This window comes from Haliotis asinina, chromosome 3, assembly GCF_037392515.1.
Source record: "Haliotis asinina isolate JCU_RB_2024 chromosome 3, JCU_Hal_asi_v2, whole genome shotgun sequence".
NCBI lineage: Eukaryota > Metazoa > Mollusca > Gastropoda > Lepetellida > Haliotidae > Haliotis > Haliotis asinina.
In genome coordinates, this window is record NC_090282.1 from 44,192,448 (window position 1) to 44,220,236 (window position 27,789).

General features: G+C 38.9%; 1 protein-coding gene across 1 annotated transcript; it reads right to left on the reverse strand.

Moving 5' to 3' along the window:
- Window positions 1-121: 121 nt before the first annotated feature.
- Window positions 122-27,789, reverse strand: LOC137278083 (uncharacterized). Its single transcript, XM_067810170.1, has 18 exons — window positions 27,721-27,789; window positions 26,550-26,766; window positions 24,406-24,554; window positions 21,191-21,294; window positions 19,217-19,275; window positions 16,190-16,368; window positions 15,287-15,429; window positions 14,879-14,949; window positions 12,847-13,013; window positions 12,001-12,081; window positions 11,143-11,561; window positions 10,653-10,720; window positions 9,572-9,968; window positions 8,462-8,580; window positions 7,843-8,000; window positions 7,171-7,250; window positions 6,525-6,615; window positions 122-297 (listed from the first exon to the last, which is right to left on the reverse strand). Exons 2-17 carry the CDS (start codon window positions 26,744-26,746, stop codon window positions 6,580-6,582), a joined length of 2,427 nt encoding a protein of 808 aa, XP_067666271.1. The 5' UTR covers window positions 26,747-26,766; window positions 27,721-27,789; the 3' UTR covers window positions 122-297; window positions 6,525-6,579.

Sequence of the window (27,789 nt, forward strand, 5' to 3'; positions counted from 1 at the left end):
TCCCAAGATTTAAAACTTTCACTCTCTCTCGGTGCTGCTCGATGGAGGCTCCAGCTGCACATGACAAACATTTGTCAAATAGCACCTGTCCCAAGTGGGACATAAAACAACAAGTCAGGAAAAGGTACAAAGACAATATTTATTCACAAGAACTAAAGAGTTTCTTGCAATCCAAGTTAAGATGATCCTACAAGACCATGCAAATGGAAGAGGTCAGCAAGACGTACAGAAAACGGTGCGCCCGTAAACCATCAGTCCACAACCCTGTATTTGCGCAACATCATTCCCTGCAACACACTGACCGTGAAAACAGCAAAATAAACACAGTACCTCGCTACTAATACATTAAAAACGGCAACTACCGACTATGAAACGGCACCATTTTAAAATCAGCAAACTTACTGCGCATTCGCACTACGATAAGCGCTTCTGTCAAATTTGCGTCGCCTCACGCAGAAAATGTATTTAATATGTCGAAATAATAACCGTTAATCATTTGATACGAATGGAAAGTAAACTGAACACGTGCGCACAAGCATGATGATCATAACTGTCAAATAACACTACAGAAATACTACTACAAAGGATTGTAACTTTTGTTCAAAATGGACAATGGCAACATGCGGTCAAATCTCCATGCAGACTTACGTTTTAGCGATTTAAAACTGCCGTTTTCAGTTTCAAAAGCGGTATTATGTTTTTGTTGCTATTTCTACGAATAATGTGGGCTTTTATGCGTTTTTCGGCACCGTGGAAAAGTTTTCTTTGGCAGGTACGTTTTGGTATATTTAATTCTTACCGCTGAGATGCCGTAAGATTCACAAGCACAAAGCGACCTTAGCGCTACGACTATCTTATGCCTATGTTGGAGAATGGGAGTTACAATCATTGTAGCGCTAAGATCGCTTTGTGCAAGTGGGCCCAGGTTTACAATGCAGTGGTCTTAAGACTTAGTGGCTGGTCACAGACCGAGCTGTGTGTTTGTCTTATATTACATGCATATGAAACTCTGTCCAAACTACAACCAACTACTTTACTAAAACATCAAAAATATTTTAATTAAATGAGAAAACGTGTCACTACAATTACACACTAGATAACTACCAACTGGCACAACTGAATATGGTCTCCAAAACGACAGACATGGCGTTGCAGCACTAGTGTGGACAGTGGTCACTGACTGTCATGAACATTTCACACAAATGTACACTTGACTTTGTCCATAAATGACAGGCAGCTCTAGCCAAACCGTATTCTGATTACCTATTATGTACAGTCTGTGATAACTGCATGAAACAAACAAAAAAATTCCAAAACATTTGTTAATGCTTTGTGATAAATCCACTAATCGAGAATCACACAACTTTTCCCTTCTTAATCAAACATTACTTATTAGATTCATATCGTTTAATATACTAGTACATGTATATCTTTGACCACTTTTTTCATATTACCACCATATTTTATCCATATTACTGGCTTTAATAGTTTTTTGTTACCTTATTCAGATGCCTAAGATGTGCAGTCATAAAAAGCACACTGGCAAGTAATATCAGCTTAAAGATATTGTTCAGTTTATTTTTCATAAGAAACAGACATTGCTGTGTCGCCACTGTAGCACATGCATGCTCTCAAGAACTGGGAGGCGCCTGTGGTATGAAAATAACAGCTGGTTTCCAGGCAATCATTTCATGACACTGCTTTGTACTGGCTTCAATATCACCAGAAAACATGGTGACGGATCTCAAGATTGACCTGTTTAGGATTGACCAGCCTGTATGAGAACACATGGGATCAGATACCTACTTCCCTCTCTACTTCTTCCTCCATATATTGGGCATACAGCTGTAGTCATCAACATGTCAGAAACATCACTGAGAAACATCACTGAGAAACATGCATGTGGTAAAACATGATAATTCTAAAAGTTATTTAGTTGATCTTTAAATGATCTTTCAGGAATAAGACTGCAGACTAACAAACAAAACTATTCCAAAAAACATCAGGTTCCTGAGATGTATCTTTACCTACACGTTGATGTCCTGAGCCACTGAGTGACAGAACACTTGGATACATGCATGACTAGCTGACTCATGGTCTAAAAAAGAACTTTCAGGTTTGTTTCTGCCATATTGAAACACGTACAAGAATAACTTGATGGAAACAAAAACACATCGCTGGTGGAATAAGCCAAGGACACTCTCATTTCCACTGATGCGAAGGTTTCAGAGATCAGTGGCAAGGAATATGGCAGGAGGGTGGAGATAAGGAAGATGGATGTGTGGCAATAACAACTGATCCACTGGTCTTGACCTGCTGAGCTGACATACTAACAGGCAGGGAAATCTCAGCTGATGGTATACAGTGTTACAGAACATACATAGTCTTGTACATGTTGCACTAGCTTGTCTATATACCACAGTGAGCAGGACTGGTCAAGAGAAAAGACAATTCACAAAAGATAGCACAATGAGTGTGGTCATATTGATAGCTGACCACACACAGAAACGACACTGGCACAGGATCGGCCAATATACAAATATGTTTGCCTCAACTATATTCCCGTACTACGGCTGTTCCGACTATATAAGCAAAAAACCACACACTCAAATACTTAAGAACATAAAGGCATAAAGGTCCCATTCTGACCTCAGAAAGGGATACATGCATACAAAAAATTGTAAAAACTTTTACAATAAAATGTCACAAGTTATTTTTTTTAAAAAAAAAATAATAAAAAAGACATGCAAAGAAGAGAGAACTTACTTCCTTTCAGTTGAAATAGGAAATGTGTACACTCAGTAAACTTATAAGCTCAGAACATGAAAAGTATAGAACTAGGTAGGAACAATAAACAAACCTCTGGAAGAATATGATGCAGTTTAGTAAAATCATTTAAATGTCGTCAGGAAAAGTGCAGAGTCCACCTACACAGTGAGGACATACAACAGTGACAGTTATAACCATGGTTACCATAAGATAACAACAGTTATCGTGCAAAGACCCCGTTGTGTATGTGGCAAGGGACACAAAAATTAATAATGTAATTAAACTAAAGTGAAACGTACCACACTGGAATATATAACTAAATTCAGTTGCCCTTGCAAAATATTAACATAAATGTCTTTATGAAGCAAAATATTTCAACTAAACTAGGTATGTTTTATAATGTACATGCATAACTAAGACACTATTAACTGATAATCAGTCAACAAAACTAATTTACTACTAATTTTTTATAAAACCATAAATATTGCAAATTTGTTTGATCTCTTTATTAGCTATTACCCAATTTTGTCAACAAGCATATCCAATGTACTGGACGATATGGGAAAGTTTTGACAAGTCATATCCGTCAAAAGTAGAGAGAAGTATTAAGGAGTTATTTCCCTTGCATTACGAAGACTCCAACAAACTTATTTTACTTCAGCATATTATTTCATGTGGTGTTTTATATATATATATATATATATATTTTTTTTTTTTTTATGAAAAGAAATGTAACAGTCACTTAATGAACATGTAACCTTTTTATTATTAAACCTGTGAGTAATATGTTTTTACCATTATATCAATGATTTTTGTTTAAATGAGAGCTGTTAACCAGCCTATTACAGACTCCAGGAACATTAAAAATCATGAACTTTCCTCCGACAGCACAAGCTTTCTGAAACACTTACGGTCACGTTATATTTACATGGTGGGGATAAACAGATTATATCCCTCTCAAGAAATAATATCACACAACACCTGTAAAACATAAGCATATTCACTGACTGTAATGACAGGATGATGGTTAATGCCCATAGATTGTTTGACACAAGACTAGGATGTTTTCAGTTACACTGAAAGTGTCTCAGTATCACAACTCTTTATTAATACAAGAAAATAATTACCTTTTGTGAAATTGTGTGTCATAGATAAGACAACCCCCTTTTACAGCCTGCTTTGTTTTGGTTCTAGAAATTTGGCTTATATGCGGTCATCAATGGCAAGTGTTTCTCATCATATTTTTAAATATTAAAATCAAATGTTTTTCTTTCTGGTAAGAGTGTATCAAGATATTGCGATGGAACATATACCATTATCCAAATTTCTTGTTTATTGAAAAACATACAGTTAATGCCATAATGAAGGAGTATCAGTTTCACCTATACACCAATTTCCCTGTATTCCAGAGTCAACAGACCTAGAAAATATTAGACTGACAAAATGCTTATTTTGTATTTTTTGGGTGGGGGTGGGCGTGGGGGTGGGGGTGGGGGTGAGGCTGTGCATAGTTAACCTTATCTGATTAATTGTTGGTACATATTCCTTGTTTTTTGCACAAATTGGTTTGTGGAGGACCCGAAGCGCAAATCTTGCATGTTTCAAACAAACATTTGCAGCACCTTGTCAGCTGTTTCCAGCACCTTGCAAAGTTTCCAATTAAGGAAATCTACTGCTTCCAGCATTCTTCATAAAAATGACATTTCTGGTAAACTCCAAAGCTGTAAGATATTCAGATGATTGTTCTAAATGCACAATAAATAAAGACTATTATAGTAAGTTGACCACTGACCAAGGGGGTACTTATCTTTTGTAACACATCATATGAAGCGAGTAGACATATACATGTAGTTGTAATATATATTGTACTTGGGCTTACACTTTCTTAGTTAAGTACAGGTTCTGATACTTTTGTTGGGTTGAGAATTGGGTTCAAACCCATCCCAGAAGAGTCAGACACCTAGGTACCAGCACAGGACAGGACAGTAAGTGTAATACAACATATGTTGCATCTGACCACTTCTAAATGGCCTTGTGAATTCATACTGATCCTTTGTCAAGGCACCTCTGACTATGCAGTCTATGTAGGCATTCAGTTCTCTTACTGAAGAGAAATAATACTGGCTGGAACTAAGATTTATCTGAAAGGTTGGAACAACAACCTGAAGCACCTTGATGACTGACTCACGATATAATTGACAGTAATAGAACACATAATGAAGACACAGTGTACTATGTTTGTACCAAAGACATTTACATGACATGACAGACATAACATCTGTAATTTGGGGAAATTAACTTTCTCAGAAAATTAGAGATTCTAGTAGCCTGTGCTTTCAATAAAACTGGAAGTCTGACATCTGGTATCCTCGATCACATGCTCTGAGTCCCATCTAATGTGTGTAAAATGCATTCCCACCATAACCGAAAACTCTGAATATCGGTATATTCAGTGATAAAAGATATAATTCACAAGCTGCCCTATTTTCTTGTGTAAATGCATACAACGAACTATGGTTATATTGAACTAAAGCTACAGATCCCTCTTGTGTTAGTTATATGCACAGCTTACTGATATAATAACAAATACTTCTTCAATACGTGTTCACAATCTAGAAAATGTCTGCAAAGTCTACTGTAAATTCACCCTAGATTTCTCTAAACATGTACAACTCAACATCTGAGACAGGAAGAAGGCTGAAATGCTGAACTAGAAGCTGAAGATGCCAGTTCCAGGGCACCATGGGATACTGTGTGTATATCAACGTCTCCATGCAGCCAGTTATTTAAGCCATCGAGGACACTGACAAAATTTGCCAAACACTGAGTAGTAGGGTATGGCTGGACTTTTGTCACAAAAAAATAAAGACATTATTTAGAATAAATGCCTTGACATGCTCATGACTGGAAAACAAATCATTCTTAGTTTAGACAACTGGCATTGCTGCTGAACATCCAACATACAGTCCAGTTGTGAATCTTGATTTTATTTGATGACTGATTGTCATCTCGTTCAATACTACTTTAACCCTAAATAAACAACATTAAGGCTGTAGAAAAATTTGGATAAAAAATAACCATCAGATCACAAACCTTTCATAAAATAAGCTTTGAATCATGTTAACAAAAACAATCTCAGACTAATGTGCATCTGTTTATAGGATATCAGCCCAGTTCAAAACTTCAAGGCAAAACACTTATGAAGTAGTATGGAGGATAGGTGTGTTAATGCTGGGATTGTACCCTGAGGAGAATACACAAGTTAGCAATGCAATATAAACTAAATGGGAACAGCTAATGTCTCTCCATGAACTGATCTCAGGGATCACATTGGGCAGGGATTTGAGGATTGTTACCCATTTAACATGGGGAGAAACTGCCATTACTTGTTCATGCTTACACATGTAATAACATAGAAATATCTAATAACATCTTCCGAATATCCCATTGTTCAGATTAAGGAAGGGTTTTCTTCATGGTGACCATTTGCTCAAGAGTGATCCCCGAGATCTACAGAGATTTCTACTTGCAACAAATTTATATAACGTGTCAGTCATATAATATAATCAAACAGACTGAGCTGTTTCCATGACAGCAACATAATATTGTGTTAAAAATGACCAAGACCATATGACCCAGGGCACATGTGATACGCCAATATCTAGATATGTTTAACATATGTGTATCTAGATATCAACTTGATATCAAAGTATAAAAACCAATGAAATATTTGTAGCATTTTATGATGACTGTACCATGTATGATCATGTGTGGAGGTGCTCCACAGCTTGTCCAAACAACATGCATTCCTCATGTTCTCAGTATGTCCACTTCAGTCAGCATAGCCTGAAACGAGCAACACAAACTTCATGACTGCTTTCAGCAATTTTCTTTATTCCAGCAAATATTTTTCCAATTTCATTCAGTCAGACGTCAACATGATTTTGTTATCTGGACACAGACATTTAATGACTGGCCCTTGTTGGCACCAGTATTGCTCAACGACACCATGAAGTTGTTCAGAAGCAACCGTGTCACTCATCACATCTTCAACGTCACAGGTAAGGTATGTCTGAGAGAATGTGTGGATCAACAAAAACTGGAAACATGACATGCACATTTCTGTTAAGACTTCATAGAGGAGTAATTCTGTTTCGTTTCTGGTAGTGCCATATACAAGGCAATGACAAATAGGCTGTTTCAACACTGTCTTAGTAACCTGTGAAAACTTTAGTCATAGAGAGTAAACTCAACAGTGAGTCAGGTGCATTGGCGTGCAGACATTGGTAAACTAAAACATCAACACACATTAATATAAGGTACACCAGTAGCTAATGTTCTCTAAGACAGTAGCAGCTGATGGTACAAGGTGGTACATGTCATGACTCCAATACAACTTACACTTGCAACTGGGGCAGTCTTCATCACTTGACAGTCAACAACTGATGACTCTAGGGCGCCAAGGTCTGGGAGTCCTGCACCTGAAACACACATGCATGTTCCCACATGTGTATTGATATGCACTATCTACATGAAATCATTCGGTCATCTGGAAAATACCACGACAGTACAACTGAAATAAGAGAGAGCAATAACAGCAACTTACCTGCTGAGTGTTTGAACGCACTCAGATCAACATTTTCTTATCATTCCTTTTGGTGCCTTGCCCCTTACAACAAGAATTGTGTACGATGCATCCATTCTTATAAAGAGCTCCCCTACTAGCAGATCCATACTCGTTCCCACATTTGATGATCATATTGTACCAGAGACCTATCATTACAAAAGAGATCCCTGAACCACCCTCCTTTCCTGTATGAAAAGTAGGAGAAGCATGTGATACACAGGGCCAATTCTTATCCAGGAGCTCCCCCAAGGACTGAGCCACCAACCTTTTCTGTATGACAAGCATGCAATACACAAGACCAATTCTTATCAAAGAGCTCTCTTAAGGACTGAGTCGCTACTTCCACACACGACAAACTTGTAATAAACAGGACCAACTAATAACCAGGGATACTTAAGGATAGTGAAGATGAAGATAATTCACCCTGCATACCACAAGTGTCCTACCTGCAATGGTAAATGGTCTGGCCATGGGTGGGAGTTCCCAGAACTTGGGTGCTACCACACAAGTCTCATGCGATCGCACATGCTCTATGTTGCCATAGTCCACAAAAAACACTTTCAGCTTCTCATTGTGCCGCAGAGAGGTTTTCAGAATCCAGGCCCTGAAACAAAAAAGTGAATGACTGAAATACATTCAGACCTGTACCTATCCCCTTACAATAATATAGGCAGGCAATCAGAACCCACCTGTGCCACTCCCCTTCATACAATCAGGACAGACTGTCAGAACCAACCTGTGCCGCTCCCCTTCATACAATCAGGACAGACTGTCAGAACCCACCTGTGCCTCTCCCCTTCATACAATCTTGACAGACTGTCAGAACCCACCTGTGCCTCTCCCCTTCATACAATCAGGACAGACTGTCAGAACCCACCTGTGCCTCTCCCCTTCATACAATCTTGACAGACTGTCAGAACCCACCTGTGCCTCTCCCCTTCATACAATCTCGACAGACTGTCACAACCCACCTGTGCCTCTCCCCTTCATACAATCTCGACAGACTGTCACAACCCACCTGTGCCTCTCCCCTTCATACAATCAGGACAGACCGTCAGAACCAACCTGTGCCACTCCCCTTCATACACTGCAGCACATCGTCCAAGGCCCTTTGTCCTGGCCAGGTGGTTTTCTGTATCTTGCAGCTCAAGGACCAGTCGTTTCAAAGACCTTAGGTTCTCCATCTTTGATCGAAAATAAACATCAAATTGAAAATCCATTACACACTACTGTTAGTTATTCATTTCTGCCCAAGCCCCATTTTTGGTCAGCCATTTTGAAACCTGAAATTTACGAGATATGATATCACTAAGAGCTTGTTTACAAACAATCGTATGGCTGTTGTTCATGTAACCAAATACAGAGGATGAACTTGAAAAAAGCTGAGTTATCGAAGCAATTTGTGAAATGTATGACTTTTTAACAGATTTCACTAAGGCATAAACTACTGCTAAGTAAACTATGTATTAAAATAGTCTAGACGTGTCAATTTTCCAAGTGATAGTTTGCCTGCCAGCTCAATTCAAGTTTATTCATTTCTCTTTGTGATGGGAATTCCACTGAAGTACAATGCCTGACTGGGAGGCCGTAAACATAAATAGCCAGGTGAGTGAAAATAGGAGACATCACTCCATAGTATCATGGCGGCTTGGAGTCACCCGAAGCGAACGCAGTCAACTTTTCATTTTCTGTCACAGCAATCATTGTGAAGGAAACAAATACATCATATCAAGGAGTAGGTACGATCACACGCTTATTCTGTTTTTTGTCTATATTTTGTAAGCAACTGTTTCTTATCTATGTGAAAACTGATAACCCCAGGCTATATAACTGAAGTATTTTCTTGAATTGAATTGATTTGTTTGTACAACACTGAATAAAACTTGGCCCATCACATCTGAATTTTAAGAGTGGGTGTGTCCGGTTTTATGACACTATCAGCAATATGCCAAGCAAATGGCAGCAGAAATGGGCTTCACACATTGTAATCAAGAGGGGAATCAAAATGGGCCTTCATGCATCACATACTGTTTACTTTGTCTCTTCCTTGCAGTATTAGCACCCGATAATTGGTCTTTTCACTGATCATTTTGTTCCACTGCACGAAGAGATGTTAGTGCCATGACAAAACCTATGTTAAATAATGGGTGATACAATCAGGGTAGTGTCCCTCACCTCACTGACAACCTGCCCCCAGAAGAAGGTCTCCTCCTCAGCAGATGTCACCAGCACCTTGATGTGGCTGCCCTCCTTAAGGACGTTCCTCCTCACCTTCATCTTGTCTAGTATGTGAGAGTACAGCTCCAATACCTCATAAATACTGCGTTCAGACTCTGATGATGCCTCAGTTGAAGAGTCCAAGGAGTCACTAATTCCATCCAAAACTTGGCTGCGTGTCTTGGCGACAGGTCGACCTGTATTGCACTTGCGGGCCATCAGTCTCTCCTTCACCTCAGGGGTGGTTCGGGGAATGTCTAGCAACAATGGTCGACCTAGGTAGTCCATCTGGTTCAAGTCTCGGATGGCAGCCTCAACCATGTCCAAATTTGGCAACAACACATATGCTTTGGGGCTGTAATTACAACAAAATGAAAGTAAGGTGGAAAGATATGCAGCTTTAATTAAACTATTCATCACAAATTTAATTCTGTGAAAACAAAGAATGAGTATTACATTAAGTGTACAATATTCCTTACACTACAGTAATGCCTCTGAAACGGGATTCATCCCATCTTACTCAATCCATTCCCCAAACAAAGGCTATGTCACATTTTTGGGTGTTTTCACACTTTGTATTACCATGGACGTGTGATATTAAAGAACACTGATACAAGCAAACAATTTCAACCAAGACCTATGAGGTACCTCTTAACAAGAAGCATGGGTTGCTGAAGAAAAATGTAAATCCAGATGTTCATGGGTAAAGCTACAATGACATCAGTTGAGAATTTCACTTGCAAAATGAACTGTTACAAAAATGAGACAACAGCTCTGTCATCACATCTCCATTCATGATGCAGGTGGAAGTAAATTTAAGCAGACTGCCTATTTAATGAACAAGGGTGTTAAACATTCAATTTGATTAATTTGAAAAGAGAAGTTATGAACAAGAGGACTGAACTTCAAAACAAAATTACTGAAAACCTCTATGGAATATTGTTTGTATATCCGCAACATGCATTACTGATGACCAACAGATGCGTCTCTATAGTAATGGTCTAGATATGTCATCACAACACTTAGATATACCACTTACCATTTGGTGGTTGGGACAATGTTGACACTCATAACGTGGTAGCGCAAGAACAAAATGTAAAGCTCACGCTGAAAACAAAATAAAAATCTCAGTGAGTGAGTGAGTGAGCGAGTTTAGTTTTATGCAGTATTCAGCAATATTCCAACTATATGGCAGTATGATCTGGTGTTTGTATGTCGAGTCGGGACCAGACAATCCAGCAAAAAACATCATGATCATCTGTCTGCAAAATCATTATGATTGATCAGCAAGTCACAAGTCACACAGCCAAAGCAGAAGGTATCTCTCATGAAAAAGTTGACAACATTCTAAGGTGTGAACCTGTAATGGGCAGCCATTACCAATACGTAACACCTGTGTGAGAAGTGGCACTTTTACCTTGTAAAACAGGACTCTGGGAACATAATCCCAATTTATCTGTGTTGTGTACCAGTTCAGGTACAGTGAAATTTACCTGCTACTGACATATTACAATAGAAACCCGTCTTACTGCTGTAGTTGACTTGGGGAAGTTGGCAACAAATATGCTGATGGGTTTGTCATCAGTCCCATTCTCTAGCCCTTCACCAGATGTGTTGTTTACATCAACAGAACTCTCCAAGTCAGGCATCGAAACTTCCAGCTCTGGCATGGAGGCCTCAAGTTCAGGCATATCATCTTCTGCCTCTGCTACCTGCCTGGCAGGCGGCTCCTGCTTCTGTGGTTTCTGTGGCGACCGAACTACTTGGGTGGATGTCACCATCTTCTTCCCCCGGCTGTCAATGCTAATACTGATGTCTCGCATCCAATCAGCGAGATTCAGTCCTCGACCACAGCCCGAGCTAGAGGAACTTTCAAAACTAAGGTTCAGCTCAGAGTTGCTAGCATCCCCTCGTCCAAGGCCAGATGTTGGTATGGGTCCTAAAATACCTGACAAACAAAACACAATATGTCACTGGTTGGACATTCAACACATCCATGTCCTGCACCGATGTCTGTGGCCTGTGTAAAGTACTGATGATTCGCCATATAAGTCTGCATTTGAGAGTTCCGAGGAAGCTATTTCATCAATTATCAGTTGGCATATGCAACCAGTGAAGTGGTGATTTTTTAACTTGACCACTAACAGGTTAATTAATTCTTATCAAAAGACCAAATTTAGTGAGGAAATAATTCTGGAAATCACTGGTCTAATATCTGCATTTTGAAACATTCTGTGACCTAATTATAGGTTTCATAACAAGGAATATATTGATCATTTACATAAATGTCATTAGTCTCAAAGTTCAATAAAAAATTCATCTTATGCAGAATGTTTTTGCTTGAAAACACTAGTCACGTTTTCAACATAACAACTTTGGAGCCTCACCTGGTTTATCTTGGAAGCTCTTACTGTGACTGTTGTGATTCACGTCTGCCTTCATGTTACTCCCTGATGAAGCTTCCCCACCTGGGGAATATACACACCAACACTGCACACTCATAAATACACTGATAGAAACATAGCACAAAAGGAAAGAGGAGATGATGCGCACACAACAAAAACATTTCATGAGGAGCATTTCTCCATAACCTTTCCTGGAGTTGCCCTGACTACACACAAACACAGAGTACATACAACACAAGCCTACCGTGGACTGACAATCTGATCTCTGATGCCTTCCTTCTCAGTATTAATGCCACAGGCACAGGACTGCAAACAAGGCCTCCAGATTTGATTCAGTCTTGTCAGCTGAGATTTGTTTGAGAGCTGTGGCTTAATATTCTGGCCATATGGCAGAAGTTAACAATCAAGTCAGGAATAGACAATCCAGAGATCAACAGCATGAGTATCAATCTATGCACTTGAAATATGCTGGGGGGAAAGAGATATCTCAAAATGTCCAAATCCAATCAATTAATCAAGTGTATGTTTTCCAAAGGCGATTAATCAATGGTGGAAACAACAAAACTATTGATGCATCAATAGTATGAGTGACTATTGATAGTTCAGTATTATATTATACCAGTAATTGACTTCTATTGATAAAAGCACAGCACAAAATACAGGAAGTACTAGATTCATTCACTTTGAGTTATCTGCCCCTGTTACCTCTTAAACAAACTTGATCTGGGTTTCCAGTTTTTTTGTCAGTTACTAATACTTCAGTTTTCTTCTTATTTCACATAATAAATGTGTCCCCGTCAATAGTCATCCAGCAGTCTCACTACTCACCTGCAACATGAGATGGTGGTGGGTTGGTCTGGTGTTTCTTCTGGGTTGGCGGACTCTCTGCCTTGGAAATCCTCACTTCTATTCTCCGACCTTTGATCTCAACACCATCCAAGGCTTCAATCATCCTCTGGGCATCCACAGACGAGTCAAAATCCACAAATGCATACCTTAAAAGGTGTAAAGGTCTTTCTGTTCAATATGTCAAGAAGGTGCTTGTCCAGGGGACTCGACAAATCACCTGTAACTACCCATAACCTATGAGTGAACTGTGTGACTTCCTCTGACAACAGAAGGAGAGATAGGAGATATAGGAGATATAGGACTCCATATTCACTTAGAAGCAGTGGGAAAAGAGCATGACAAGAATGACAAGAGTCATCAGAAGATGACATATCCCCCCGGCACCCACATATTTGAAAGGACAAATCATCTGACAGTTACTTATTGTGTCTTTGAAGGGCATTTGGAAGTGAAATGCATAGGAATAAAGATTTTATGGATATCAACTTCTTTATATGAGAACACAACGTAAAGGTTAACTCCGAAACGTTGTGTTCTCATATAAAGAAGTTGATATCCATAAAAAGTTACTTATTGTGTTTTTAGACCATGGCAGAATTGTTTCCATGGAATTCATGAAAAATATAAAAGACATATATCTGTAATCAGAAAAAGTCACCATTTCAAGATCTGTCTCGTATATCTGCAAAGATCTTTTGAAAGATAGGAAATGGTTTTCGAGTTTTGATCTGGAAATGAAGTCGGCAACGTGGAATGGAACCGAGAAAATAATAAATCAGAAAAACCTGTAAATAGCAAAAGGCACCTCTTTGGGGTCTGCCACACATGTCTACCAAGTAACACTGACAGATGTTAAGAAGTTTTCGAGTTCTGGTCCAGAAACGAAACAGACCTCTCACTTTTGAAACTAAGTACGAAACGCTTCCATGGAAACCGAGAAAATAATAAATCAGAAAAACCTGTACATAGGAAAAGGCACAGCTTCAGCTTCTGACTGATGTATTACCAAGTTTTGCAGAAAAATATTGAACAGCTTTTCAGTTCTGCTCCAGAAACGAAACACACACCTCATTTTTCAGACTATGTCAGAAACGTTTCCTTGGAAACCAAGAAAATAATAATAACGAAAACCTAATAATAGCAAAAGGCACCACTTCAGGTTCTGATTGATATATCTACCAAGTTTGCAGAAAAATACTGAACGGTTTTTGAGTTCTGCTCCGGAAACGAAGCCCACCCCACCATAAGACTAACACCAAAACGTTCCATGGAAAAACAAAAAAAATATAAATGCCAAAAATCTGTAAATAGCAAAAGGCACAACCATATCTATCAAGTTTGGTCTAAAAATATTGAACGGTTTCTGAGTTATGCTTCGGAAACAAAATGATTACGGACGGGGGACGGACGGACAGATAAGGCGTCGACTATATCCCCCTACATTACATACTGGGTGGATAAAAATTGATTTTGCATAATAATTTAGGGAACTGCACAAGCAGGTGATCAAAAGTCTAACAGATCACTTCTCCATTTAAAAACATTTTCTATTCACCAAACAGTGGGTTTAAAGCGAGAAACAAATTAGTGTATTTGTGAAAAATAGAAAATACAAATGTGTGGACATTGATGTTCAAGCTTCAAACATGCTTAAAGATTAATTCCAGTGTCTGGAATGCCATGAGCCCTTCACTCACACATTGTTTCCCGGATGTTTGATCAGCTTCATGTATACAGATATCTCTCACAAAAGTGGAATCTCTTTGCTGTCAGTTGCAGACATTATGAGTAAATAATAAGATAATTAGCAGATGAGGTTACCAGACAAAGGATGTTTTAATGAACCCCTGTTCCAAGCCAAAGAAATTACTGCATCAACAGAAAATGCTGGGGCAAGCATCCCCAGATATACAATCCTATCCACTAGAGGTGTAAGTTCCTAGAAACTTGCCCAAACCATGTCATACTTGTCAGGATCATGAAGAACTTTCAACTTTGCACTACAACTTACAACTTCACATCTTTCCGAATTAGTCGGGATTCTCTTGGGTTGAACTCAGCAATCATGTCATCAAACTCTTCCTGTTAAAGAAATATAAGAAATCTTGACACTTTTTTCTTTTTCTATCTAGACCAAAAAGAAAACCCACAATTCATACAGATAAACAATGTTTGTTAAACCAACATAACCCATTATACAGCTATTTATTTTTTGGATGTAACATGCATAAGGCTCATTCTGTTCACTTGCTATATACTTGCATCTGCACTGAATGTTGACACTGAAGGAAAGAGAAGATAAAACCCAAACTCCAGAATGGTCCTCGAAGTTAACCAGTTAACACGGAACAGTATGGGCCTCGTATGCATATGGAGATATACACACAAAACCTCCAACTGTCCACAACCATCTACCTACCTCTTTGAGAGTGTTTGCAATGTTCCCCACAAAGACTTCATGATTCTGACCACCAGGAACCACTTTACTGATCAACTGTTTTGTAGCATCTTGTTTCTTCTGTGGATTATCTTGTCTTCTTGGCGCACCGTCACGCACATGGACTAATGGATTAACACAAGTAAACTTATATAACTTCTTGGGAAATTTGTAATTTATACTTGATGCAATGTACAAAATAGACAGAACACCAATGTTGAAAGTGTGGTCATGGAAAGCCCTGTACTATCTAATTGAGCTTACTGCAAAAGACCCACCTTGTGACTCTTGGTTAATTCAGTAATGCTCACAAAGGACTCAATTTAAGAAAAGGTGCAAGTTCAGGTAATAACCATGTTATTATGATAAAATAACAACTTGCAACTTCTGTTTAATATATATTTATGTATACTGTTTGGGTCTATCTTGTGCCTGGGTCAGTTAACAATACTACAACACTGCACTGACCATTGTTTTTCAGTTGACAGACATTACTCTAAACTATTAACCAGCTTATCTGCCAGCCTTAGCCATCAGTCTTTGATCGAACCCTTCCAACATTTACAAGAAGCTTCCTGGTTTAAAAAATAAGCAGTCCCTAGAACTGTAGTAAAGTTAACGTTTTAATCTGTGAACTTCCCAAGTCTTCTTCATATTAGGAAAATGATAAAGATCCCTTGCTCTTATTCCTAGGTTTCACTGATAGGTTATGGTTTGGGTTCTGTAATGAATATCCCGCAAGAAGAACAAAGGTTGTTTACATACCAGTACAAAACACTGTAATACTACACATTATGGTGAGGGCATGTTAGTTTTGGAAGTAGAGTGGAGTGGACTTCTGGCTAAGGTGACAAACACTTGACAAATTCACAAAGGTTTAGGTACATTTGTTGGCCGTGAGACTATCATTTGCCTCCTCCTCATCCTCCTTCTGCTCCACTACTGAATTCCGTTGTTCTTTGTTCTTGTTCTTACCCTCATCGGCAATGCGTACATGCAGATAAGACAACTTCTCAAGCGATGATAGGGCTCCTTGCTTCGTTTTGAAGCGTACAAATATCCAGCTGTTGAACACAGAATATGATTAATACAAGGAAACCTGGCACTTAAGAGACCATTGTGAACAAACACATTGTTTCACGAAGGAATGGATAGTTTCAAGAAGTGATGAACAGAGTGATGGAAAGTCTCAAGAAGTGATGAACAAAGTGATGGAAAGTCTCAAGAAGTGATGGATAGTTTTAAGAAGTGATCGACAGATAGATGGTAAGTCTCAACAAGTCCAACACAGGACAGTCATAGATAGTGCATAAAGCCATGCTGGTTTCCATTAGCAAACATTCATGTCATCAAAAGACATCTTTCCCCTAACCATGCTCATTATCCTAAGCAACTAAAATACTTACCAACATCACACATACATAGCTTACCACCCTACCTTCATATCTAGAAACTATCAGCTTCAGGCCACAGTCAGCTTCAGGCCACAGTCTGCTTTAGGCCACTGACAACTTCAGGCCACAGGCTGCTATAGGCCACAGGCTGCTATAGGCCACTGACAACTTCAGGCCCCAGTCTGCCATAGGCCATAGGCAGCTTTAGGCCACTATCAGCTTCAGGCCACAGTCTGCTTTAGGCCACTGACAACTTCAGGCCACAGTCTGCTATAGGCCACTATCAGCTTCAGGCCACAGTCTGCTTTAGGCCACTATCAGCTTCAGGCCACAGTCTGCTTTAGGCCACTGACAACTTCAGGCCCCAGTCTGCCATAGGCCATAGGCAGCTTCAGGCCACTATTAACTTCAGGCCACAGTCTGCTTTAGGCCACTGACAACTTCAGGCCACAGTCTGCTATAGGCCACTGACAACTTCAGGCCACAGTCTGCCATAGGCCATAGGCAGCTTCAGGCCACTATCAGCTTCAGGCCACAGTCTGCTTTAGGCCACTGACAACTTCAGGCCACAGTCTGCTTTAGGCCACTGACAACTTCAGGCCACAGTCTGCTTTAGGCCACTGACAACTTCAGGCCACAGTCTGCTATAGGCCACTGACAACTTCAGGCCACAGTCTGCCATAGGCCATAGGCAGCTTCAGGCCACTATCAGCTTCAGGCCACAGTCTGCTTTAGGCCACTGACAACTTCAGGCCACAGTCTGCTTTAGGCCACTGACAACTTCAGGCCACAGTCTGCTTTAGGCCACTGACAACTTCAGGCCACAGTCTGCTTTAGGCCACTGACAACTTCAGGCCACAGTCTGCTATAAGCCACTGACAACTTCAGGCCACAGTCTGCTATAGGCCACAGTCTGCTTTAGACCACAGATTTCTTCAGGCCAAAGTCTGCATTTACGTCACAGTCAGACACCATCAGCTAACTTTATGTACCATATCATGATACAAAGTATTCTAATATGTAAACTTACGTGATGTGATGGAAAATGACAGTAACAAACTGCTGTAAAATATTCACTGACATGAACATATAATGAAAGAATGGAGCAAATGTATGGCACAATGAGACACACACAAACATTCCATAGGACAACTGTATAACAAAAGTTTGTTGTTGTTTCAAGCTATATGTCTAAGCTGTGTTAGATTTTTTGGACAACTGAAATCAGATAATGAAATTGCACACTTGTAGTTGATAACAACATGATAGTTCTCACACATATTTCTAGTCACATAAGACAGAACACTTGACCAGCAATTGTTGCTGTCAGTGCACAATGCTCCCACCCTGCTGATGTACCCACCAGACACACTAACACTGAAGGCACATATTCCTACACATAAGGACATATTCGTCCTGAAGCAGGAACTAGACAACAACTGAAAGTTATACACCGTTACAAGTGTGCAACTACATGCCCTATTTGATTATTTGTTGTTTCCAGACACCTTGGCAATAGTCTATTCACATCACACTGGCCTGTAAATAATGATACTGGACCTGAACAACCAGTGATTGATAGAAACAATGTCCAGTCACAGCCAACAGGTCAACATAGTACCTGAGAGTAGAAATGTGAAAACAATATGCTCCTCATTCAAACGAGCACCAATGCACACTGGGCCCACCTACTGAGTTTTAAATGGTGTGTGATTCATACATATTTGACGCAACAATTTTGTAAAAGACTCTCAAAATATTATAATATAAGTAAAGCTTGACACAAGTCTCATGGGTGACCCTCAGAAATCAGTTCAATAAATTAGACTAGATAAACAATGAAGATTTCAGGGATTTTCATTTGACTTTTTCATAACTGTCAGATTGTTAACTCAGACAAGGAGACAATAATCCTGGTTGTTTGAACTGAACTATGCTGTAATTGCATTTGGTGGTGTGACATACACACTTACATACTGAGAATGATTCTCACAAATATCATGTCAATTAAGAAATTTGTTGGGACTCATCTTTTTCAAGTGACAACTTGTCACAAAGTTAACAAACGTAGTCAGTAAATAATGTTACGTTTTTCATGCTAAAGGTCTCTATTAGGTATTTTGTTCAATTCATGTAAGTACAGGCTTTCATTCCAAGGCAACCAACTCACAAACAAATGCTAGAACTGATGTCACTCTGGCATGATGTAGATGTTAAGATGTTTGCCTAGCTACATCAGTCAGTGTTGCCTTTAATCTTTTTTTCTAAGAGCATTAAAAGAGGTGTAGGTTTCCAGTGAAGAAACTAGCTCTTTGCATTTATTGTTGGATAAGCAACTGACTGACAACATGAAAGATGAATGACATCATGTTTCATTATTTGTGACAATTCTGAACAAGACATAACAAACACTGAGAACAATTAAAACATTGATGAAACAAGAAATATGAGCAACGGTCAGTCCAAAGTGCTTAAACTGGTCAATGCCAACAATACAGCTCCTAATTCTACCACCTACTTCTGTGTGATGTTCACCTCGGCCACCTCCCCGGCTTGTCTGAACAAGTCAGTGATGTCCTGCAAGACACATAGAAAGGCTGTACTCTCAGTGACAAGAGTCTTATTACAAAAATGTTGAAACCGTTCTTTTCTCTAAAATGGAAATTTGTTTCCTTTGTTATAGCTCTTAAGTTCCAAACTACAGAGGGATTTCAACACTCCTTAAAAGCTGCAGTCAATACAAGAAAGTGAAGTAAGCAGTAAAGCTCCCTCCTCTAAGCTGCTCTTGTTATAAGGGAATTAAACATCACCTTACAAGCCCATAATACTAGGAAACAGTATGGATGGATATGTGTAAATCCATTTGATGATTTTGCCTGACATCTGCAGCTAATGCTGTAGATCATAGAGATCAATAATGGTTCATTTAATATCGACAGTTTGTTGATAAACATTAGAGAGGTAACTTTCAGCAAAACAGCCAAAACAGAAATCAACACTTAGAAGCAGTCCATGAATTACAACCTTTGTGTATTTGGTGAATAAACTAAAACTATATTTCATTATGAAAGGTTAGGTATGACATTATTAATGCCACAATTTTGAGATCGATAATTGTTAATAATTCTTCTCACTGATTTATTTTCTGATCATGATTGATTAATATGTACCTACATATTTGTGTAATAAAAGCCAGTAAGTATTTACACTGTTTTCAATGTGAATTTCACTCATTTAATATTTATATCACAACATGTTTAACGCTCTTGGGTCATGTAAGTCATTTTATCGCTTGTATGCATATCCAATTGCCAAAGTGGCACAATAAACCAGTCACTTCTTTGTCACTTATCCATCCTTATCAAAACATTATCAACTGCTATCAAAGTATAACACAAAATACAAGAATATTCTTGCTCTGTAATTAGTGATTAAGTCTGGTTAGTTTTATGATGCACTCGGCAATATTCCCGCTGCATGGAGGCAGTCTGCAAATAATCGAGTCTAAACCAGACAATGGAGTGATCAACATAAAATCGTCATCATGAACATTGATCAATGCAATTGGGATACAATGACATGTGTCAACCAAGTCCGCAAACCTAACCATCCAGTCCTGTTACTGCTCCTTATTAAAAGCATGGGCTATTGAAGATCAATTCTAACCCAGACCTTCTGGGCTGCTCAATAATTAACAGAATTTGCATGCAGAGATGTTACATGCATTATGATATATTTCTTTAATCGCCTGACCAAGCATAAGAAATGCTGCCAGTCTAGTACTATTTCAGCGTTCATGTTTATGCAAAAACCTGCATGTTTCATGCAAATAAATCTACATTTCACTAAAGGTATTTTCTACCTTATCTTCTGCATGCAAAGCATTTCGTGTTCTGGGAACAAATAAGGCTAAATAGAAAATGTGAACTGTTTCTGGGCATCAGCATGTCACTTTTATTTGTGCGCGTAACCATGTTTTTATTGCCATTTAAAAAAGATAATTTTGATTAGGCCACAACCCGATCATCAATTTGTCCACTGTAAGAATGAGCATTTGTAAGAATGAGTTTGACTGAATCTACATCTATTAACATGTATAAAACTTGCCAAGCTGTATTTCTGAGGGAAAAAACAACGCATCACATTTTTTTCTATCAAAAATTTAAAGAAGTCCTACCTCCCTTGTCACTTTTGAAAAAAATGTGCACAAAAAACGTAATTTTTTATGCAGCCCAACTGAAATACATATTTTCCACAAAAAACAACAAAATATCATCAACCTTCTCTCAGATACTCTAAGTGAATAATGACAACACGCTCTGAAATGCAAGGAAATGATGTCTAAATTTCAAAGTTTTATGGGGAGTTTTCTTTCTCTGGTGTATTTGCAGTGCATGCACATGCAAAATTCCAGGGGCTATGCATTAAAGGAATGCAAAGCTTTTTTTCTTATCATGAACACTGGACTTTCTAGTCTCTGTGAGATACATACATCTTTGTCTTTGGTGTCTGCCCTTTCAGTGTTGTAGCACACAGTGTATAGTCCACGGCTGTTGGGTATCAGTTTCTTGCCATCACTGGCACAGTGAGACGCACCTGCAAAAACATGACTACTTCACTGCAGTGTACATATTGATGTAAATTGGCGTTAACCTGTTTGCTAGCTAAGTTCGATCTCTCTCATATAATCACTAAATAGTCTAAAAAATAATATCAATCAAATAAAATTCCCCCAAAACAATAATTTGTTCACATTTGTTATCAAACATGACAGGCATCAAACACAGCAGATACCAAACATTGGGGCTATAAAAAATGACAGATATTCAAAATGGCAGGTATCAAACAACAGTAGTGTTCTTGTTATTTGCTATTTACCTGGCTTTTACTGGTACAATGTCCGGTAATTTAAAGTATGTCAGTCATCGTGTCTGGCAAATTTTAAAAACAATTTTCTAATCACCACATCAATCATATTTCTCCTTGAAAAATTAAGTTTTTAAGTAAAGTTGACATTATATACTTAACCTGACTCATGCTTATTATGCTTCTCTCCTTCCATGCAAAGGACAGTTGAATACTTGAATCCCTTGTAGTTCCCTCAAACTCAAAGAGGACATAAAAGTTCATTTAACCAGTTGCCTCCCTTGAACACTTTTCCCATCCAAACAGTCATGTGACTTGCCATGCTTGTCAGTCTCTCCTGAATATATCCTTGCACCTGGGTTTGCCAAACCCTGGTGCAGGTTGGGAGGGCTTGATGCCATGAGTCAGAATAAGTATTAAATATTTTCCCATATCCTGACACATGCTTCTTATGCTTCCAGAATCAACAGAATCAGTGATGAGTCAGACCACTTCGTGGATTCATCAGCTATCCTTAGATACGTCCTGTAGTATCCCTCCCCCCATCTTCCCAATGGGAACTGCGCAACGGCACTTCCTGAATCCTGTTCTTCCAAGTTCCACTGTCAACAACATCTTGTCATATCTTCTCTAGGACAAAGTGGATTTATGTGGATTTTAATACACTAGTATCTTTTTCATAAACAACCCAAAGACCATGATAAGATCATTCCCATAAATGACTTGTGACCTCTGGCATAACGAATAAATTGCAAATCGGAAAATTAATATCAGTGTTTGCCCTAGACATGACAATTCACTTGTCATCATGATTTCCCTTGTGTCATGAGAGGGAGTCATAGACATGTTTTTGGGAGTCAACATCAGTTTGGAACTTTCATCAAGACATCAACTGTAACTGTTTAATCACGATAAGAAAACAAGGTAAAGCATTCAGGTATTTAATCAGCACTGAGTAGTTAACTGGCAAACAATAAACAAAGTTTTTAACAACGGCAAGTACAAGCTTAGATTATCTGAACTTGGGGTGCAGTAGCATTGCATCAACAATGACGCAAGCTTTTCAATTAACTGTGTATTTGAGAACATTTGTGCTTCAAATACGCAATTTCTCTGCCATAGGGCAAACACTGAATACAGTATCTGCCATGTAAGCTGGAAGACGATGGATGAATGGGCAAAAAGATGATGGGCAAAAGATTTAAACACAAAAAGGGATATGGTGCTGCTTGGCGATAAAGAAGTGACAAGCATGGCAAGTCACATGACTGGGTAGGAAAAGTAAGTAAGTGAGTAAGGTTTTAATCACTCACTAGTCCAGTATCAGTTACCTCAAGTCTGTCCCGCTGGAATCTGGGAAGTGAGAAGACATAAAACAGTCCCTTAGCTAAACACATCAACTTGAGTTACTGAGTTTGGTTTTACACCGCTTTTAGCAATATTCCAGCAATATCACGGCAGGGGACACCAGAAAATGGGCTTCACATGTGGGGAATCGAACCCGAGTCTTTGGCGTGACACTTTAACCACTAGGTTACCCAACCAACCCGGGCAGGAAAGGGGTTTCATGGACCATAGGTGAGTGAACTTTTGCGTCCCTATCACGGGTAACTACGAGGGATTCAAGAGTTCCACTATCATTCACATTGAAGAAGGAGATAAGAGTAATAAGCATGAGTCAGGATAAAGAAAAATAGATTCCCGTTTTCACACTATCACAGTGACGTTAAGGAAATGCTAAGCGGTCACAATGTCCTGCTGTAAAAAATGCCAGCAGAAACATACCAAATATTAAACATGAAAGATATTAAACATGACAGACATCAAACTTGCATAGGCAGCTGCAGCGACCCTCCATATTTCAAAAAGCTGAAAATCGTTTTAGGGAGATCAAAATAAAAGAATAAAACACAAATTCAAGTCCCTGGTAAAGTTGAAAAAATAGCAAGATCAAAAACTTTTTTACCACTAATGATACTGATAGAATCCAAATTTTTTCAAAGGGAAAGTCAGGCTGACTCTGATATTAACAGCCACCATGGCTAAACAGTCAATTTAGTTAAAACAAACACGTGTTACCTGAATAATGTAATGCATTTGCTATTAATTAAAGTTTCATTTGAACTCCTTAGTCCTTGGTTATCAATTTCTAAAGTTTGCCTCCCAAACTCTTAAACTGCTCCTATGTCTATGACTTGACATATAAGACAGCAGATACTCACATGACAGATATCAAAGACAGCAGATATCTGTGATGGCATATAAAATAGTAGATATCAGTGTGACTGATATCAAACAAGGCTGTTCAAACACGGCAGGTATCAAGCATGAAATATCAAACAAGACAATCATCAAAGAGAACACAACCATCAGTTAGTACCCTGGTCAAAATACAAGCATAAATTTCTCCATTTCCACACTACAGGGCAACATCTCGTACCTTTCAATGAAAACATGGTTGGCCATCACTGGTCCATTGCTTGAAGACAATACATGCATCTGCTGGCATGTGTAGATGTTGTGAGTTACGCTGCCTAATACTCAGATACCAAGTCTAAGTTAAGATATACACCCCACTCAGCCATCAATGTAGTTTTAACATGTTCTCACATCCATTGTTATAATGGAGTCAGATGATGATGGAAAATGGAGCTTCATCTCTCAGTCCTATTCCACAATCAAATCAGGGCCAAACAGTTTATGTTGACAGAATAAGCACTGGTGCATTGGCACATGAACACCCATTTAGTGTAATTATCCAGATGTTATCCTTCAGGACAATCTAAATTTACCATGGTTATAGGGACTTACTGAGCCACCACAAATCATCATTATACTGACCATTTCTGCTTGAAAATCTGTTTCCCTTGTTTGCAGGATGTCCTTTAGGTATATTTCCTTGTGCCTTCTTTGCAGACAAGGACATGTACGTGTTCGGGTCCCCCACACCAAACATTCTGTAGGCCATATCCTTTTCGGAGTACTCAAGTCTGGAATGTCAATACAATTGAATCAAATTTATGATCAAAACAGTGTTGGCAGTGGATGGCAAAACTTCACATTTTGCACATGATACTGTCTTAACAATTAGGCTATAATAACAGTCTACAAATAACCTAAATCATTATTGCATTGTCAAGGAATAATTAACATGGAAACCGATTCAATAGAGATTAGGAACCACTGTATATCACCAGTCAATAATCCAGTGAAACAACAGTATATTGAGTAAATATTCAATTTGGACCAGATATCTAAGGTCTTAAAATAATCAAAAGAGCCCTGTGTATTACAGTGTTCAAGAATGTGCCAGTCTTATTAGCTGCATGGACGTAATGGAATGGTCTGTCAACCTGTGACCCCTCCTTACCCCTGGTTCCCATGTGACTTACGGGTACAGGTGCTGGCTCATTATACAGAGCCAAACCAAAGTTTACCATCACAATAATTTCACCAGATTCCATTTTGCAAATTTGGGCTTGCAAAACTGTAGGCATAGACAGGATCCACCTTTCCAGTCAAGCTGTATCAAGCCATATTTAATTTCAGGACTGACAGTCATGTTTTCTTTTATTCAATTGTGTTTCCACTATCAATGTATCATCAGCTAATATCAAAGAAACTTGGCATCAAACAAAATTCTTGAGGCTGGCTGGTCAAGTCATATATAGGAGTGACTGTTTGTGGTGGTATGCGGTCCTGTGCATAGAGCTCAGGTCACAAATCATGTTAAAGTTGAGCAACATCTGACAGGGACAATCCTTGGATGGGTGACCATGTTTGACACCTTGACTCCTGAGAGTTTCTACAACTTCAGTCCTGCCCCACAAAGAAGCACATGTGATACATGTTGTCTCACCCCATTCAAGTGAGTTTGTTCAAAATTGCCTCTGTTCAGCCAGCAGAAAATGGGTACCTGGTGGGACATGTCATGTGACTATTCACCTTCCAGCTGCATCTAGGGTTATCCGGAGTAATAACTATCAGACTGTAGCACATTGAACATCTCAATTCGTGGTGCAGAATTCAGCACTTGCCCTTACTAAGTGAGTGAGTGAGTTTAGTTTTACGCTGCACTCAGCAATATTCCAGCTATATGGCGGCGGTCTGTAAATAATCGAGCCTGGACCATACAATCCAGTGATCAACAGCATGAACATCGATCTGCGTAACTGGGAACCGTATGACAAGCAGAGTCGCCTTTTATGGCACGCATGGGTTGCTGAAGGCCTATTCAACCCCGGGACCTTCACGGGTTGCCCTTATTAATATTACTGTTTATTGGTATTAGGCTGTCAGTTGTTAGAAGAATGAATTTTGCAAATATGGTTCGTCTTTACCATTTGTGCATTTTGATTGTTGCCAAATTCTAGCCTCCATATGCTTATCTTCATTTCTCTCAATTTCTGACTGTTTCTCAATGACGCAGTGAATACCCTCTGTTGATAAGCCCTACAACGGCAGTTCAGCTTTCATTTGGACTCGCCCAAAATTCCAGTAAAACCACATGGAAACAGGACAGAGATCCGTAAACAAACACGGAGATTTGTAAACCAAACTTTTTTCGCAGACTCATACCCACATGTTGGAAATATCCTGGTAGGTTTGATTTATTGGAAAGAGTTCCTTCCAATTCCCTGTATTCTTTCTTCCTCAGATTAACATTCATAGCACTAAGTGGTTCAGCCCTATATGTTGTACATGTACTTTATTTTTGGAATTCTAGTTGTTTTTGTGAGTCCTCTAATAATAGTTGTGTTAGGTTTTATTAATAATTCTAGTACATATCAATTAATAAATATTATTTGGGATTGGGGTAACGAGAGGAACTCTTACCGTAATGTTGCAATGAACACACAAGCAATGTAAATTGCATGCCACAATACCTCATCATGATCCTGCTTTGCAAGGCTGAATTATCTCTTGTCAAGCAGTATTCCCCATAAAACCTGCACTAAAAATGAAGAGATTGAGCATTTCTTTACCTGGCATACTCAGGGATAGCTTCAACGAAATCCTTGATATTACTGAATCCATAGTTCTCAATGAAGAGTTTGCAGTTGTTAAGACGGCGGTAGTCTTTCTTGAAGTCACTGACAAGGACTCCACAGCCCCCGGACTTTGACAAGAGTACAGCTCTGACATTCTTCTTTACATCATCAGGAATACTACTACCTGACATAATGAAGCCAGGAAAAGGTTCTGAAAATGGACGAAGTGAGTTCAAATTTAATGGCATATTAACAAGAAGCCTGTTGCTTTCTTTCTTAAAACTGTCGGTAAAATTGTTGTTCATTTACAAAGGGACCTACCTCTACATCATGTTATTATTCTACTACAGGCATTATAATCACAAAGCAAGTGGTGAAAGTCTTTTAAACTCCATCTGCACGAGACAGTACGTAATTTCTTAACACGCAAGAGAGGAAAAAATGCATGCGATGGAAGACCAAAAACGTGAATGTAGTATAACTGATAACAGTGTTCACAGTGGTTTTTCAAAATAACAGGACTTTGCGTCCTGTAAGTTTCAGATGTGTGTCTGACCAACCGAAAATTCACAGGACCCACAGAATTAGGTTAAACAAACATTTCAGTTTTAACATTTTTTATACCTGGCATTGAAATTATTAACATTGTATGATAACAAACATAACATTAATACACAGCACACAAGTGTCACATGCCACAAATAACAACTTCGCACAAAGACAACGTGAAATATTCAGTCAGACACTGGGGCTGGCGGGTTGGTGGTTTTTATCTGACCACTGGCGTTTCTGCCAGATTTGTCAAAGAGTCAGACACTATTCGTGAACTCTGGTATAATCGGCGATTTAATTTCAGATTAATTCGCTGCTTTTCCATCATATATCACTTTTCTTCCCACAAAGATTGTTTACAGAATATGTCACATGTATTTGCTGTTGACACAAAATCACATCGCCTCCTCTAGTCCAATAAGATCATCTCAAACTGACTCGTGGGTGGACACTCGACGATATTTTCACACAAATCTATTAATGTTACCTAATAAAGGAAGTATGCAAGATTGACAATGATTGCTCTGAAACAGAGAAACGTATGAACACTTCACTGCATTGAAATAGCTTCAGAAACATGAATTGATAAGAGAAAATATTGCAAATAAACAACCGTCTCAACCGAGGTCAACTGTCTTCCATGTGTGTGTGTGTGCAGTTTCGCGGGCAACGTCAGTTGTCT

Bases quoted from the DNA above. Each gene is read 5' to 3' on its own strand.
- LOC137278083 (XM_067810170.1), bottom strand. From the start codon at position 26,746: ATGTCAGGTAGTAGTATTCCTGATGATGTAAAGAAGAATGTCAGAGCT. The intron at 14,950-15,286 runs GTAGGTAGATGG...TTTCTTTAACAG, and splicing joins TTGCAAACACTCTCAAAGAG to GAAGAGTTTGATGACATGAT. The intron at 6,616-7,170 runs GTAAGTTGTATT...TGCTCGTTTCAG, and splicing joins AGACTGCCCCAGTTGCAAGT to GCTATGCTGACTGAAGTGGA.